General features: G+C 41.2%; 1 protein-coding gene across 1 annotated transcript in view; it reads right to left on the bottom strand.

The window, feature by feature from the left end:
* COL6A5 (collagen type VI alpha 5 chain) overlaps nucleotides 1-17,870 on the bottom strand; it is a 131,872-nt gene that overhangs the window by 58,291 nt on the left and 55,711 nt on the right. The window contains exons 13-25 of the mRNA XM_063704176.1: nucleotides 17,257-17,349; nucleotides 15,455-15,508; nucleotides 13,418-13,489; nucleotides 13,058-13,084; nucleotides 12,902-12,946; nucleotides 12,756-12,809; nucleotides 9,699-9,761; nucleotides 9,013-9,078; nucleotides 8,560-8,613; nucleotides 5,240-5,275; nucleotides 4,689-4,751; nucleotides 3,113-3,175; nucleotides 2,000-2,062 (exon numbers count right to left, since the gene is read on the bottom strand). Coding sequence (XP_063560246.1) covers nucleotides 2,000-2,062; nucleotides 3,113-3,175; nucleotides 4,689-4,751; nucleotides 5,240-5,275; nucleotides 8,560-8,613; nucleotides 9,013-9,078; nucleotides 9,699-9,761; nucleotides 12,756-12,809; nucleotides 12,902-12,946; nucleotides 13,058-13,084; nucleotides 13,418-13,489; nucleotides 15,455-15,508; nucleotides 17,257-17,349 — 753 coding nt within the window. The remainder of the gene's footprint in view (nucleotides 1-1,999; nucleotides 2,063-3,112; nucleotides 3,176-4,688; nucleotides 4,752-5,239; nucleotides 5,276-8,559; nucleotides 8,614-9,012; nucleotides 9,079-9,698; nucleotides 9,762-12,755; nucleotides 12,810-12,901; nucleotides 12,947-13,057; nucleotides 13,085-13,417; nucleotides 13,490-15,454; nucleotides 15,509-17,256; nucleotides 17,350-17,870) is intronic.

Raw genomic sequence — 17,870 nt, 5'->3', positions numbered from 1 at the left:
TCCTACCACGGTAAGTTCTGTCCACTCGATGAGGAGACTCAAGGTTCTCAGTGAGGGGTCAGTGCTCACTAAGGGGATGAGAGTAGGGCACAAATTATGGTTTTTTCATAGCTAGCAGAAGATGTCTAGCACAGCCCAGAGCTGGACTGGTGTGCTGCTTTTCCAGTGTTGTAAAAGGACTGAAGGAGAAGGCAAAAAGTAGAAAATTGACTCCAGGGAAAGTTGACTCATTTGCTGATGTATTTGCCTATCCAACAACTACTTATTGAACTGCAAAATAAACACATTAGGGGTGGTCCCGCCCTCACCTGGCTGGAAAAAGAAATTATTAGACAGGCAATTATAATATTGTGAGATAAGATTCAGGGTGCTATGGAAGCAAACAGAAGGGGAGTCTAAGTCAGATTTGGTGAGCCTGAGGAGGCTGCCGAAAGGAAAGGAGCAGGGAAGCTGAGGACTGAAGGATGAGTTGTATGTCAGGGGACTGGGCAAGAAAGGGGTGAGAGTGATCCAGGAAGAGGGAAGACATTAGTGAGAGGCCTGAGGCAGGCACGCAGGAGGGAGGTAAGCAGTGAAACCTTAGAATGAAATGGAGCAAATAGCAAAGGGCCTTGTAAATGACCCCCTACCTTATTAACAAATAATTGCATATGTTTAAGGTATACAACATGATTTGATATACATATATGTTGTATAATGATTGCCACAGTTAAGTTAGGTAATGTATCTATTGCCTTATCTTGTTACCACTTTTCCTTTTTTATTTTTGCTTTATGTTGACAGCATTTAAGATCTACTCTCTTAGCAAAATTTTGAGTATACAATACTGTATTTTTAACCACAGTCACCATGCTATACATTAGCTCCCCAGAATTTATTTACCTTGTAACTACCTTAAAGTTTGAATATTTCCTGGAGGCCATGGGAAAGCCAAGACCCATGATACAATTTGCTGGGCTCAGTGTAAAAGGAAAACTCAGGCCCCTTGCTTAAAAAATGAGATTCAGGACCATGACAGCAGAGCATTAAACTCATCGGGGGTTCTTCTCAGCAAGGCCACCTGTGTGGCTGCACAGGTCACAGGACCCTGGAGAGGGGGCCATTGAAAGGTTTTAAACAGGGGAGTCAGATTCTGATGAGGTTAATCATTTGCTCTCTGACGATCCCCAACAGAGCCATCTCAGAGATAGTCATGGTTCGAGAACCACATGCACCAACGGATTTGAATTCTGATGCCACCCATCCTCCACTCAACTCAGCAACCACATGCATTCTTGGATTCAGGAAATCAGGGAGTGAAAGAGATCTTTTAGAATTGTTTCCGGTGGGTGAGATCACTCTCTCCTAGGGAAAGGGGGCAGCTTCATGGAGAGGTCAGCAGTTAGAAACTCTTTGCTCAATGGAAGGAAGAGTACATATCAGTGGAACGCTGGTGACTTGCTGATGGTGCTTGGATTCAATCACATGAGGAATTGACATGAAAATCAGGAAAAAAATGGAGGTACTTTTGTATTTGAAATCCATAAGAAATATCATTTACTTTTTTCAAGAAGGAGTTCATGTCCTCTGCAGGAACACGGATGAAGCTGGAAGCCATCATTCTCAGCAAACTAACACAGGAACAGAAAACCAAACACTGCATGTTCTCACTCATAAGTGGGAGTTCAACAATGAGAACACATAGACACAGAGAGGGGAACATCACACACTAGGGTCTGTCGGGGGGTGGGGGCCAAGGAGAGGGAGAGCATTAGGACAAATACCTAATGCATGCGGGGCTTAAAACCTAGATGATGGGTTGATGGGGGCAGCAAACCACCACGGCACATGTATCCCTATGTAACAAACCTGCATGTTCTGCACATGTATCCCAGAACTTAAAGTAGAATTTAAAAAAAGAAAATATCACATTGTACCTCATAAAAATATGCAATTATTAATTATCCATTAAATATAAAATATGTTTTTAAAAGAATTAAAAAACAGAAATAATATCTACTTTTTTCCCCAAAAGTCCAGGTCTTCCAGTGCTCCCTTTAGCTCCCATTAGCCCAGGAGAACCCTGAAAAAAAAAATTAGAGACTAAAAAGTTGGCACCGTAGTAATTCTTAGAAAGCCCATTAGAAACATTTCACTTTCCTTCATGCTATTCCCAACAACTCCTTGATGCAGCCTTAACAAAAGATCCAGCCACCCAGGAGGAGAGAGGCAGATGGCAGAGCTGAACCAGATGACTCAGGTTCCAGTCCTAGTTAGAGGACCACATGTTTTAATCTGAAGGGACATCACTAGTCCATATGGGGCTTAGTGAGAAAAAGAAAAGGCACCCTTGAGTCAACACATGCTATTTCCAAATGTGGGCAAATTGTCATAATGCACTGATTTTTTTAGAACAAGACACTTTGCCACCTTTGTGCCCGTACCATATGTGCATACATAACGGCATGCAGGATATGTTTCAGCTTCCCAATAAAAAAATGGGCAGAAGTGTCTTTCACACACATATTATCAGAAAGATAACTGACCACACATGCTAGGAATATAGAACTATGGGTATCCCTTGCCTTGTGAACTCTCACTGTCTGAGCAGAACCGAATAGATTTAGAACATTTTTCCTACACATCCTTCACCATTCAAACTCTTATTTCTCAGGAAACAAACAGATTCAGATGGTGAATTCAAGAGGTGAACATAGGAATCAAGTAGGTTTGAGTAGCAAGGGATCTTTGTACAGTCAATTTTAAATATCTACAGTGAATGGAGACATATGTGCATGGCATGTATAAATTTTAAAAGTTAGAAAAATCAGAATAATGTATCAGTTTTTGGAGAAAATGTTATGATTGGGCAATATTTATATTCTTCCAAATGCTTTCTTTAGGCTGATGAAATGGATCTGTGCTTTCAGACTAAAACCCCAGTGAAGGAGAAAGAGGAGTGTTTTAGCTATGTATGAGGAATCTGAGCTGCGCTAAAATTTTGCCCCAGATAATCCAAAAATGAAATAATATATATGTAAATAATACAAAAAATTATATGTGAAGATTTTTTTGCACTAAGAGGAAAATAACTGTTGAGAGTCATTGAGCCTAATGTCTCTGGGTCACTCACCTGAGGTCCTTTGTGCCCCTGGCTTCCTTTTTCTCCTTTTCTGCCAGGATTTCCCTGTGACCCCTTTAGTGGTAACAAAGGAAATACAATGCAATTATGTCAATGAAAGCTTACTTCTCAGTGTTTCTTTTGAAACACCCTGCAGAAAAGCAATGATCCAACCCTTCCCACAGCCTTTTAACCCTGAGATTAAGCATGTATTAAGAGTAATTGAGGACAGGCCCAGTGGACTCAGTGGTCCAGATCTCTTTAAGGAATTCCCGGCCTGGATATAAGACCTTCATCCCTCTTCTACAGAGGAAATAAAAATAGGCCAAAGCAGGAAATGAAACCTATAAGAAAAGGAAGTAAGACACAAACAACAGTCAGATGAATTCCTTTAAAGGGACGGGTTACCTGAGCCAAAGCCCTTATTAATGTGTAAAATAGAGAGTAAAGTTGTTTCAAGTTAGCACAAAAGGGCGTCTTAGCAGCAGACCCCTATCAGAAGAATCAAAGTCTATTTTTCTGCCATATTTGCCATCAAACACATGGTTCTTATGCGGTTATCTCACACAGAAGCAAAAACTAGAGGTGGCGGTAACGTTTCTTCCTATTGAAGTACCAGCTGTGAAATGGCCCTGGGCTGCCTAGGAGCCATCAGGTGAGCCTTGATTCACTGTCTCAGTGTCAAAGGGACCCATGGGTGTCTGAGGTATCTGAAATAACTGTCATTGCCACCCCCACATCCACCCCAAAGCCTGGGAATGGATCTAGGCTGGTCCCATCCCTACCCAATCTGGAGAAACTGCTAGCTCGTAGCTTGGTTCAGGGACCCCAGAACCACTCAAGAGAATCCCAAATTCCAGTTTGGTCCTAATACCTGAATTTTCTAGAAAATAATGAATTTCCGGGAAGACCTTAGAATAGGCACAGCCACACAGGCCCTTCCATACAAGTCCAGGCTTAAGTTGGGCTTCATGTAAAGTGGGCTTCATAAGATGACTAAACAACCATGTGCTACAAAGCTACTCTCCAGAATGACCACAGCTTCCCCTTCTGTCACAGAGGGAAGTAAGACAACGATGCTCTGACTTCCGGTGCTCACATTACTAATGATATGACCATGAAAGATGCAAATGGCTCACAGAAAGCCCTATCAGTCATATTCCAGAAATACTGATACCCCTGTAGAGTTAGCTTTAAGCAAGCCAAGTAGCAGTTTCCAACTTTCAACTAATTTTCCTTTGTGGGAGCCTGTGTATGCAGGACCCCAGCTATGGAAAACCAATTTGTTGATCCTGGTGTTAATTACTAATGTAATATGAAGGTATTAATCATTCACTATTACTAATAAGAAGACACAATACCAGGTGAGCACAAGAGCACATCTTTCCTCTACAAAGGCTTATTAGTGACCTGCAAACAATGAAGCAAGTTTGATGGAATGAAATCACCCCCCACCCCGTGACAGGGAATGCAAAATAGGGCAGGGGGCAGATTCTCAGTTATTTATTTTTATACAGAAATACCTGCCTTCTTCCCATCAGAATAACTTTACAGCATTTATCAATATTTACAAAATATTCCAACACACCTGTGGGCCTTGTAATCCTTCAGCTCCCAATGTGCCTGTAGGTCCAGGATTTCCTGGTTCTCCCTGATGAACAAGAGTTTCCAGTGTCAAGCATTTCTACACGTTGTTTCCATATAGATTTTCTCTTCATACTATTTACATCAGAAATAGGTACTATTTTGTCTGACTCGTGGCTCACCCTCTACTTGGCCTAGGATTTTACTGTTCTAGACTGTCTAAGGAATGAACATAAACTTGTTTCTTACTCCAATAAGGAATTTCTCTCTCTTGAAGTTGATTCCCAAAGCACATGAAGAGCAGTCAAATGCACAATATTTGGAATTGCACAGGTTCTGCCTGTCTGCCAGGTATCTATCAGGGAGGCTTTTCCTTAGGTCTGTTCTGTTCCCGGGAGCTGCAGTGATCATTGGGTCAGTGGGGATCATGTCCAGCACTGGGCACTTCCTATACCCTTGTCAAATGCTCACTGATTTGATTCCCAGCACCACCTACATGGGAGAAACCTCCTTGGTCCCATCAACCACAGAGAACAGGAAGTCAAGTTTACTTACTGAGACACCTCGGAGTCCCCTTTGACCTTCTCTTCCCTGGGACAGAAAAGGCAAAATGTTAGTATGTGGATGTCTGAATGGAGGGGTTCCTTGAGGCAAATCAGCCTCTTTCATTCTCTGATTGACATAAGTAATGAGCAGCTCACAGAAACAGTTTCCCTGAGGCATTTTCCATAGATAAGCTTTCACACTGGGCACTTAATTAGAGACTAACATTTGGGGGACTGATTGCAAACTAATCTAAAAGTCATTACAGACCCAGCTCCAGTCTGATAGCCTCTAACAATTATCCAGGAGGCTGTTCAGAGAATCAAATCATCCTGAAGATCCTGTCTTCTGTATTTCCCTCTCCAGCAAATCCCAAAAAGCACTGTCTGCTAATCAGAGCCTTCCCATGGGAGAAGAGCTGTGGCACATCCATTTCTTTCTGTCCTGGGCCCCTGATTGTATCTTGGGAGAAGGTAAAAAATTTCCAGATATAGTGTCTCATATGGGCCCACTGGGGCTAGTCCCTATAGAATTCTACAAGAAATAAATGGCTGATGGGTTCTGCTCAACTATGGTGATCCAAATGTCCAAATGGCTACCACTAGGTTCAACAGGGGACAAAAAAGCTTGGCTGATCCCTGAAGCCCAAATCTCTCTCTGCGCCTATCCAGAAGCGAGTTCACGTTGCCAGCTCAGGCCCTCTACCTAGTGGTTGTCACACAGTCTCCTTTCCAGAGGGTAGCCAAATGGGAAAAGGATTCAGGCCCCAGATCCTAACTTCCTTATCCCTGAACAGCAAGAATAAGATTTGCACCCTCTTATCACCCCCTCAAACCCTGTCCTTGCCTCTTTGAGAGAGCTGTGGAACATCTCGACCACCAATTAACTTAGTGTTGTGATAAACAACTATGATTACTTAAGGTAAAAAGCAAGTACTTTTTAAAATTCTATTTCTTCATTCATTTATTCAGAAAGGTAGCCATGGAAATTATTTCAGAACTGCTGTTTTCTTTCAACTGCCCACCTTCTGAAGGTCCTTAGAATAAACTATCAGATCAAGTATCAGCTCCACCAGGTTGGCTATTGCTTACAATGTTTCCACTGAGGTTCTGCCCCTTGATTCAAGCTACTTTTTGCTTTTAAGATGCAAATACTCTTTGAAAGAAGTTACCCATTGAAACTTTTCAGCTGTTTGTACCCAGAATCAATCTCCAAAGCTCTTGACATAAAAAAGCAGAGAAGAAACAGTAAACAAAGATTGAGGACTCAGTTCCTATAACATCACAATTCTGTCTTCATTAAAAAGCAAGGATAAAATAATGTGTATTCTGTGTAACAGACTATATACACAATGGTTAGAGATATGTCCTTGAAAATCAGGCAGACTTGAGCTCAGTTTTGTTCTTTAAAGCCTGTGTGGCACAGGGCAATTGCCCAATAAACCTCACCCAGTGTGGTTAGCAGCCCAGACTCTGGAGGGAGACAGACTGAGTTCAAATCCCAGCTGTGCCACTTAGTAGTTCTTGTGACCTTGGGCAAGCTGCCCAAGATTTCTTGATTTTTTCCATCTGGAAAAATGGATATAATAATAGTATCTACCTCACAGGTATGTTATGAGGATTAAATGAATTAATATTTGAAAGCGATTTGAGCAAGACCTGGTGCAAAATAGATGCTATAGAAGTATTCTTTGTGTATGGCAGGCAAAAAGCATAGGGCCTGGAATGTGGATTCCTGTGTGGTTTTCAGTGTGTGGATCCATTGTTTTGGGAACAACGGGTAAAACAATTAATTTACATAAGTTGAAATTCTGTCACATAGAAGGCAATGTCTTGGATTGGCTTACGTTGTTTAAAATTTATCATCCACTTAAGATGCTCCCACCCTCACAGAGAATTCTATTCTGCATCAGAAAGTTGGGGGAGAGGGGAGAAAACCTGATGTTGTTTTATATCAATGTTACCTTGTTTAATTCAGGAGAAAAGAAATTACAAAGGAGGAGGTCAGCAGGGAAATGGGTAGATGAGGAGGTGGCCGAGAGCCTCATGTCCTGTAATTGGCTGGTTTGTCCATGATTTATTGCCTATACCACTCCTGGCATCTCTTTTTTTAAAGTACCTGATTGATGTGTCAGTTATAAAGCTATTTTAAACTAAAAGTATTTCCTCTTAAACCAACAAAAATACACACTTATCTTTAAAATTTATAGCATTTAGCTCATCTTGCTGCTCTACTGCTTCCTCTTATTACATTTTAATTCTCTTGTGTGAAGAAGAGGGCAAAGTCCCAAAGAATTTTACCAGAAGCACTGGGAAGCCTAACCCCTTCCAACTCCAGCTCTTTTCCTTTAAGAATTGTGGCTCAAGATAAACAAAGGCAAGTGGTATAAGAACACATTTCTTCACCATCTATCCCAGAGAGAAGGGCAATCAGCCACAGCCTTCAAAATAATAAGATTCCAAATTTGTACTAGAAAAGAAATCCAAGCATTTTCAATTCCTTCTTGAACAAAACTCAGAGCCAAATCTAGGACTTTGTCCATTATTCTCTTTTAATGATGTCCATGCTGAGCGCATGAGAGAGGAGTTTTTAATACATTATAAATATCACTTCCAGCTTCAGTAGTCTACAGAAGGAAAGGCGATTTCTTGGTTGTTCCTTTTAAAAAGATATGGAAGTCCAATATCCCCATTTTTTGCTGTGATAGGCTTGATATAACGTGGGATGCTGTAAAGTTATGCCAGCACCTCAAGGTTGCCACTTGACCCTAATTGCCAGTGCATTGGCCCATTTAGGAAGAATTTGTTTGTGAGTCCTCTCTCTCATTGGCAATATGTAAAGCGAAAGTATATTTACCTAGTTCATAGTATTCTTATGTAAGCTACCAAAGGAGAGCTTTTGTGTCAAAATCATTGGCTCTCTTCAAAGACATCCCAAAACACCTGGAAGGTGGAAAGGGAAAGGCCAACTATGTTACAGTCGTTTCAACCAGGGGTGATTTTGCCTCTCAAACTCACCACTACTACATCCAGCACAGACATCTGACAATATTTAGAGACACTTTTGAATGTCACAAGTGGGCAGTGGGGAGAGGTGGTGCTGCTGATACTAGTGGGTAGAGACCATGGATGCTGCAAAACATCTGGCAATGCATAGCATAGCCATTCACAAGAAATAATTATCTGGCCCCAAATTACAGTAGTGTCAAGATGGAGAAGCCCTGAAAAATATTTCAGCCCTGAATCAGCCAACTGTGTGCAACAAATATTCTGAATGCCTCTGTCATCTTCAAGTGGCAAGGAGGGGAAATAAATGTCCACAGAAATACTTACCCTGCTGCCTCTGGAACTAGGACTGCCTTGCACCCCTTTCTGTCCAGTTCTACCCTAAAAATATAATAATTCCCTCAAGATCAAAAGGCAAAAATTCTGAATAAATCACAAAGGCATCAGCATCAAAACCTCAAGCACTATTAAAATGGCAGAATAAACATGTCATGCTGTGATCATTCTGCATATTAACAGTTATATGCCCTTTCAAGAAGAAAAAAGTATAGCAACATTCACTGCTACTACATTTTCCAAAATAATATCACTTGCCAGAAACTTCATAATTTTGCTCATAAAAGTGTACCCTACTACAAATATGCATCATCAAAAAATAAAGGTCTTTTCAATGTGGTCTTAAGAGCATTTGTTCAATTACAGAAGGGTTACATATCTTACTAAATTTACTTGGATCAATAACAGAATTAATCAGTTCATAGATAAAACAGATCAAATTACTTGTCTTCCTTGTTCTCCTTTGGAGCCCTTTTGTCCTTTGATGTTATTGTTTTGTCCTGGATTACCCTAGATAAAGATTTTTAAAAGTAGTTTAGAATCCAGAAATATCAGCTTTTTCCCCAAAACGGTATGATGTTCAAGTACTAAGCTAATTTGGGTCAAGGTATAAGAGGTGTGAGAAAATTTTTCATATTTGAAACTCACAGGATTTTGGAAAAAATCAAAGCAGTACTTCCTCAAGTTTGAAGAAGAGTTGGCAATAAATAAAGAATTAAAAGGGTGCCTGCTACATGGTGATTTTCCCGTTTCTATGATGGCAGCTTCACTGATGCACTGGTTCAAACATTCTTAGGCTATTCCCTCAAGGGTGTAAAAAGATTCCCCTGTAACTGAGTCTGCAAATAGTGAATCTGCAGGTCTGCAAGATTAGAAGTCCAATAAATAAAGCTATGGAAATGTTCTCCCAAAGGAACCAGAAAGTCTCAACATACCATAAGGATTCAGAAGATGGGCCTAACCCAGATAAGACACAAACAGACTTTTCCCAAAGCCTCAGCCAACACCTATCACCCCTACTCCTAAGACAACCATTTGCCTACAGGGTAGGCAGGAAACACAAAGGGAAAGGAGATAGGAACTGTGGAGCAAGTATAAAATTCAGAGCCAACTGGGCCCTAGAAACTTACTGGATCCCCTGGGAAGCCCTTCTCTCCATACTGCCCAGGGGCACCTCTGGAACCTGGGCTGCCCTGAAAAAAATGAAATGAATTTCTGAGTTAGCTTGTAGGAGGCTTGTATAATGGTGTTAAGTGTGAGGTTTTGTATGTAGGGGGGTTAATCAGATAAAATGCTCTTTGTCCTATCACAGTCAGATTCCCTTAGACTTCTCAAGCAGTACTAAGTCCAGTTTTAAGCCTATGGTCAGGATTATTTGTAGCGAGGCTCAGAAACTGGAAAACTTCTCGTGGTCTAACATAGCACTATCCAATAGGAGTTTCTGCAGTGATGGAAATGTTCTATATCTGCATTCATCAATACGGTAGCCATTAGCCATATGTGGCTATTAAGCACATAAAATGTAATCAATGCCACTAAAGAGCAGAATTTCTTAATTAATTAAAATTACACTTTAAATAATCACATGTGGTTAGTGGCTATGGTATTGGACATCCTAGCCAGTCTAGCAACTTCCAACATCTATAATTAAATTGCCCACTGGAAACTTCCACAGGGATGTTCTATTGGGGGAACCAGCCCCCAATATTTCAACGTAATTTCTTTTCTATTTTCCCTAAGTGTCACTAGTCTAAGAAATAAAGGGAAAGAGTACAAAAGAGAGAAATTTTACAGCTGGGTCTCTGGGGGTGACATCACATGTCGGCAGGTTCTGTGATGCCCCTTGAGCCACAAAACCAGCAAGTTTTTATTAGGGGTTTCAAAAGGGGAGTGGTGTACGAATAGGGAGTGGGTCACAGAGATCATATGCTTCAAAGGCAATAAAGTATCACAAGGGCAGAGAGACAGAGTGAGATCACAAGGCCAGGGTGAAACTAGAATTACTGATGAAGGTCCACGTCCTGCTGGGCACACATTGTCATTGATAAACATCTTAACAGGAAACAGGGTTCGTGAGCAGACAACCAGTCTGACTAGAATTCGCCAGGCTGGAATTTCCTAATCCTAGCAAGCCTGGGGGCGTTGCAGGAGACCAGGGCATATTTCATCCCTTATCTACAACTACATAAGACAGACACTCCTAGAGCGGCCATTTTAGAGACCCACTCCCACCCCCCCACCACACCCCCACCCCCCTCACTGGGAATGCATTCGTTTTCCCAGGGTGATTCCTTGCTGAGAAAATAATTCAGCGATATTTCTCCTATTCACTTTCTGAAAGAACAGAAATATGACTGTTCTGTCCGGCCCCGCAGGCAGTCAGACTTTGTGGTTATCTCCCTTGTTCCCTGAAAATCGCTGTTATCCTATCTTTTTCAAGGTGCTCAGATTTCATATTGTTCAAACACACATGGTTTACAAACAATTTGTGCAGATAACACAATCATCACAGGGTCCTGAGTTGACATATATCCTCAGCTTACAAAGATGATGGGATTAAGAGATTAAAGACAGGCATAGGAAATTATAAGAGTATTCATTGGGGAAGTGATAAATGTCCATGAAATCTTCACAATTTATGTTCTTCTGCTGTGGCTTCAGCCTCTGTTCGGGTTCCCTGACTTCCTGCAACATGTTCCATTGTCACCTCAAACCTAATTATTTCCAATTAAACTTGCCCAAGCCAGGATCCTTGCAGGCATATTGACTGACTCTATTTTCTGTTCCTCTAGTCACCTATATCTGGAGATTTCAGGTCCTAGAACCAGGACTAGTGTGAGATGAGAGAGGCACCTAAGGTGCAGAATGGAGGTAGGTATTTACTCCACATAACTTTGCCCCTTTTGCACCTTAGGTGCTCTGCTAGCCTCACTTCAGTCCAAGCCCTTAGCATGTTTTGTGTCTGTTCTCACTATCATTGCTTTACTTGAAGGCTTCATCACTTCTCACCTGATTTCTACAGATCTGCCTCTCATTTTTGCCTTGCATCTGTGTCATCTGCAAAATATCTTCCACATTACTGCAAGTAATATTTCTAAAATGTAAATCTGATTGTGATTCTTCTGCTTAAAATCTTTCAAAGGCTCCCTATTGCCTTATGGTTAAAAACCAAGCTCTTCCACATGGCTCACTAGTGCCCTCCCAATCTCTTGATCTCTTCCCACCACCTCTTGAACCTCACCTCCTAGTACCTGTATTCTAATGCTCCCTCCAGGAAGTAAAACTTGGCAGTGCCCTGAACCTTCACGTTTTTGCTTATGCTACTCCCTCTGTCTGGAATGCCCTTCCTCCACATCTTTGCCTTGCTGAATTCCTGTTCCTCTTCAGCTCAGAAGTCATTTCCTCCAGGAAGACTTTCTGGACAACCCCTGCCCCCAGGCTGAGTTACATGCCCTTCTCTGGACTCCCATGTAGATATCTACAACATGGCCTCAATCATATTTTATGTAATTCTATTGATATGTCTGTCTCCCCAACTATACTGTGGGATCTTTGATGACAAGGGCTGTGTGGTTCACCTCTGATTCTTATTATATAAGAATATATGCCTGGCCAATGACAGGTGCCTGGCATATGACAAGCCTGTCAAATGACAGGTGCTCAAAAATATTTCATAAATCAATGGATCAGAACATAAAAGTAGAGCTGCTTGAAATCAAGTAGGCACACACTAATGAGTGTTGAAATAAATGTAAAGTTAAAAAATGTTTCACAGTGATTTGCTACCAAAGCCACCAAAATAATTTTGTCTCTTTCTCTTGCTTTTTTTTTTCTGACATAATAAAGACAACACAGAAATTACTGACATTGATGGAAACGTTGTGGTAAAAAACAAATGAACAAAAGAAACCACTGACAGGTGAAAGCATTCATTTTCAGACATGAGAAACATGCCCATAGAATAAGCTTGTGTGTGCTAAATTTTTCTAGGTGGAAATTCTTGAAAATTACATAATTACCCCCTTGCTTCAATCAGATATGCAGCATACATTCAGTAGCAATAGGCCTTCATTATGTGGTTAAGTCAGTTGTAAATTTTATCCCCTATAACCACTGACACACAGCAGTTAAGACTGTCTCTGTCACCAAATTCTCCTTCTTTGAAGTATTGAAAAGAAAAGTGTTACCTGAGATCCTGGATCACCTTTTTCTCCTTTTATTCCAGGAAATCCATGAGAGCCCTAAAAGAAGACAAGAAAAACAAAATTCCCACTTAAAAAAAATTTTAGCAACCTCATGACAGTTTTATGATACTTGAAGAAATATGGCTTACCTCTTCCCCATCAAGTCCATCAATCCCATCGTCTCCATGACCTCCCTGAGAGACGACAATAGACAGGCATCAGGTAAAAGCAGGTCTCTGCCACACACTTATTTGGAAACTAATCCCATTTGGAAATCAAATTAAACTAAGAAAAAACTCCAGTACCTTAGGTCCAGAAAATCCTTTGAGTCCCTGCAAAAGATGAAATATCTCTCACTGACATATCAAAGACAGAGTGTGGATTCAAAGACTGCCTCTCTAAAGTGAGTGAGCATGTATTTCTTTAGTCGCTCCGGGCTATACATCTACAAAGAGGTTAGAGATGCAATTTATTAATGCTAAAGACTCCTTGATATTATTAAAAAGCAGAATTAATCTGCAGACAAGAAAACTCATCTATATAACTGGAGAAAGGAAAAGAGAGAGGAGTGATGGAAGAGAGAAAATGAGGGAGGAAAGGAATGGGGAAAGAGAGGGAGAGAATGTTACAGAGAATTGGAAATAACATTTACAGAAGAGCCTTACCTTCTGACCCCACGCCCCTGGACATCCTGCAATCCCTTTATCTCCTTGGGGTCCTGTGTCTCCTCGTACTCCCTAAGAAAAGGAGCACAGACAGGTACCCAAAGTGATGTTTTTGCCAGAAGCTGCCAGTGGTTTATTTTCACAGAGTTAAGACAAAGCACATGGGCACTATGAGCTTTAGAAAAAGTGAATCCTCTTCAAAAAGGATTCAAAAGTGAATCCTCTTCAAAAAGGATTCAAAAGTGAATCCTCACTCATTTACGTCTGTTTTTCCCCTCTGTATTCAAACATGTTTCCTGTCAACCTTCAGGGCTTTTTATGGACCCAAGATCACAAAAAGGTGCAAGAAGAGCTCAGCCACTTCACTACCTGATCAAACAGCACAGTGGCTTCACTTTGTAGCCACATTCCAAGACTCCAGTAATCCATCTAGGGCCCTAATGCTATACTGGGAGAGTCAGCATTGCTGACAGTAGACCCACAAGTCAGTGTTAGGGTACTGCTGCTGAGTAGAAACAGTTGCTGGGAAGTGACACTACTAGGAGAATGAGAAAGCAAAGGTGAGAAAAGCCAGTCCTCACAGGAGGAATCACCAGGTTAAAGACCCCCAAAGTCAGACTATCCGTGCAGGGGTGAGCACTGAAGGTCAATGATTTGTGTGTCTCCCACCAACCTTGCTTCTCCAAGGAAATATTTAAATACAGGTAAATGCTAAAGTAAAATGGATCTTAAGAAAGGAACAATTTTGTGCTTTTTGAGGGCAGGAAACCCAACTGTGTCTTTCACTATCATGTCCCTTGTGACTGGCTCATGTCTAGGTGCATAACAGGTGCTTACATTTTGCTGCATGAATAATTAACTAGTAATGAGCTTAATTCTTGCCTTGCCAGTAAGAGAGGGAGAAAGGATTTTCCTTTGTCCTGCTTTGCTTTCTTTATCCTGAGGATCATTCCCTGCAAAAGGAGGAGGCCTTGCCCATGGCCACAGGTTGCTGAGAGGTACCTTAGCCCTATGGCTTCCCATTGCCTGGACTTTCTGCCAGTGGTGGGCTCAGCCAGGCAGGTGGGTGACACTATTCCCCACACTGAAAGCACTCCCATGCTAGTTTGGTAGTCTCCAGGAACCCTCGGAGGGTACAGAGTAGGTGATTTAGAGCAGCCCTCTTAGTGGTCATTTTGTAAACTAGGTCAGCCATTAGATTGTAGAGGAACTTATAATTGCTTACAGATGAGAAAACTGAGGGTCAAGAAATTAGGTATCTTGTTCAAGGACCCATATCTAGGCCAACTCTTGGCAGCCTGACTCTAGAGTCTTTGCTTTCAATCCTTAAAACTTGCTGCCCAGATGAGGAACTGGACTTGATCTAAGGTGATAGAAATCCAGTCTGGATGCTTTCTGAACTTTTTCCATCCCAAACAGAGCCACCTAAGTGGTTTCAGTTTCTTCAAATTCTTTCTCATAATTTGATTGATGAGAAAGTGAGAGTTCTGGTTTCAAACACAGAGATTCGCAAACCTCTGTGTAGCATTTGACCGTGAAGCCATGCCTCTCATCTTGAGGGATGCTTTGCCGACTTCCCTTTCCAAAGGGTGTATACTCCAGCCTTGGCCCAAAGCCATGTACTAAGCACTGGGTTTTAGGTCTAAAGAGAGCTCCCTGGCAGATAACCTGCTGTGCCTGCTTGGGGGTAGAGAGGAGGGTGCCCAGGTATCTGCACTGATAAAAACATGCCAGGCTACACGTGTAAGCCTGTTCCCTCCTTACCCCAAACTTAGACTTAGTAACTGCCTCATAATTCAGACAAGGAAAAGTGAAAAGAAAGGCAACCCTTCTTCCCACAAAAAAGCACAAAAATAAACATATAAACAAAATAAACATATCAACATATAAAAATAAACATATAAACAAAACCCCATCTACCCCTTTTGTATGAAAATAAGCTTTTTTTATGAAAAAGAAAAGTGTGTGTTTGTGTGTGTGTGTGTGTGTGTACAGTGTGTGTGCAACAGGGGGTGAGGGGGAGTAATAAAAACTTACAGGGTTTCCATCCTCTCCCCTGTGTCCTCTGCTGCCTTTCGGACCTTGAGAACCCTGGGAAGAAAGAGAGAACAATAAATTTTAGTCACCCCCCCCAATAAAGTCAAACTTGTGAAATCATTAGGCATTCTAAGCAAGTCCCTTCCTCCAACTTGGTTGCAGTTTCTGCAGATGTGGCCGTGAGTTTGGGGAGAATCTGACAACATCTGGAGCTAGCTTTTGTCCTTGCACTCAGCTCTGAAGCCCCTCTGCAGAAGGTGACCCTCCTAATGCTTGCGGGAGGCTGACCTTTGGAACCCACCAGCAGATGAGACCCACAGAGCCACACCTGCACCTGAGCGATTGGCAGGGAGGACAGCTGTACCAGCCACAACCCTTTTAGCAGACAAACCGATAACATTTCCAAAGGCATTATTTTATTTTGTCCTGCTATTTTGAGAGCTCTAGGAAGAATAACCACTTCCGACAACAAGATTGCATATATTTTAATTGCAGTCATCTCTCCCTTAGCCACATGTGGTTTAACTGTGTTGTGGCTTACTTGTGGCAAACATTTCATTTGAGTTTGCTTTCCCCACCCTCTAACACAGGCCCAGCTGGCTGATCAGTATACCAGGGGGGTTGTGCTTCTGGAACATAATTCTAATATTGACCTGAGCAAAGTATCGAGAGAAAATTGTGCTAAACAAAACATCACAGTACAGTAAAAAGTTCAATATAAATTGCCCTTCCATAAGGATGGACAGTGCAGAACTCATCAGCAAGTATTGTTGATATCTTTTTTTTAAAGAAAAACTTCATTTGTATTGTGATACCTAAAATCCATTTCAAAAGTGCATTAAAGTGTATAAAATATAAATGTATAGTTTAATTATTATAAAGTAACTTTACAGAACAATATTATAATTTTTATATATAAGGTCTATGTAGCCACCATGCAGGTCAAGAAATAGAGCATTATTGGTCCCAGGCACAGTGCCTGTCCCCAGTCACAATTCACCCCCAGCCTCTCTCCACAAGGGCCCTCCTGACTTCTGATAATATTTTCTTGCCTTTTAAAAATACTTCACCGTTAAGTATTCCTCCCTAGATACTATAACTTTTAATAAATGGAATTTTACCACATGCATTCTTCTGTTTTGCTTTTTTTGGTCATCACCATGTTAGTAAAAATTATTCATGTTGTTGTGTGTAGCTGTAGTTCATTCATTTTCATTGACATATTTTATTGAAAATATCATGACATATTTATTCATCCTATTGTTGTATAATATTTTATAATTTGTGTTTTAAAAGGCTATTAATCTGCAATGCTATGATCTTTTTGTAGTTCAATCTCATTCTGTTACTGATGAAGCACAACTCTTATTTATTTATTTATTTTTAAGGAGATGGGGTCTCGTTATGTTGCCCTGGCTGGTCTTGAACAATCAAGTGATCTTCCCACCTTAGCCTCCCAAGTAGCTGGGATTACAGGTGCAAGCTCCTACACCCAGCTTCATCTCCACTATTTTTTACTTCTTACCACCTTTCAAACTTTCTAAAGCAGGTACAAAAGTATAAATTGCAAAACCAAGAAGCAACATTGCCAAGGGTATGTAAGAGAAAAGGGAGTTATTCTTGCTAGCAGTATCAAAAGTGAGCTCTCCTGACCTGGATTTTATTCCAAAAAAGTCACATGAAATGTCCAAAGCAATTCCATTATCATGGAGTGAAGGTTGTAAATTCAACCACTCAGTCTCAGTCCCACCTGTACCAAATCAAAGCACATTAGATAAAATAGTATCACAGGTGAGTGGCACCTTCATGGCTTGCAGTCCTCGGGTCCCATGAGGTCCTGGAATTCCTGGACATTTGCAGAATGTACAGCAGCAAGTCCTCTCTGCAATGTTTCCCTGGGGGAAAAAAAAGTAAAGCTGAGTGAATAGCAATTGTCAGAAACTTTATTCCATAAGAATTGTACTCATACAAATCATAATCCACCATCTACACGCCCATCTTCACCCTTTGGATGAGGGGCTGCAGAGAATAAGAGGTGCTTTCTGAATTTAACACTGCAGAGAAGGTACCAGGCACTACATTGGCAACATCGCCTCTCCGGAGGAAATGATCTCTGTCTATAGACAGGGCATCCAGTATGTGGATGGCCATGGCCCAACTTTGCCTAAGACTTGTTGGTTTCTAGTTGACAGTCTTCTGTTTCCTGGAATTTCTGCAGCACAAACAGTTGGGGGCTTTTTAATTCAATTATGAGTTGGTTGGTTTTTTAGTTACTTATGCATTCATTTAGTGAGATGACAAAGAATGAAAGAACATGCAAAAACAAAATACTATGCTATGGTCTTCCACACTTTTTTATATACTAAGGACAAGGCACTTAATTTAGTGGGGGTAAACAAAGGCAGTCTTTGAAAGT

Source organism: Gorilla gorilla, chromosome 2, assembly GCF_029281585.2.
Source record: "Gorilla gorilla gorilla isolate KB3781 chromosome 2, NHGRI_mGorGor1-v2.1_pri, whole genome shotgun sequence".
In the NCBI taxonomy this organism is placed as follows: Eukaryota; Metazoa; Chordata; class Mammalia; order Primates; family Hominidae; genus Gorilla; species Gorilla gorilla.
This window is presented reverse-complemented; position numbering and strand designations above follow the sequence as displayed.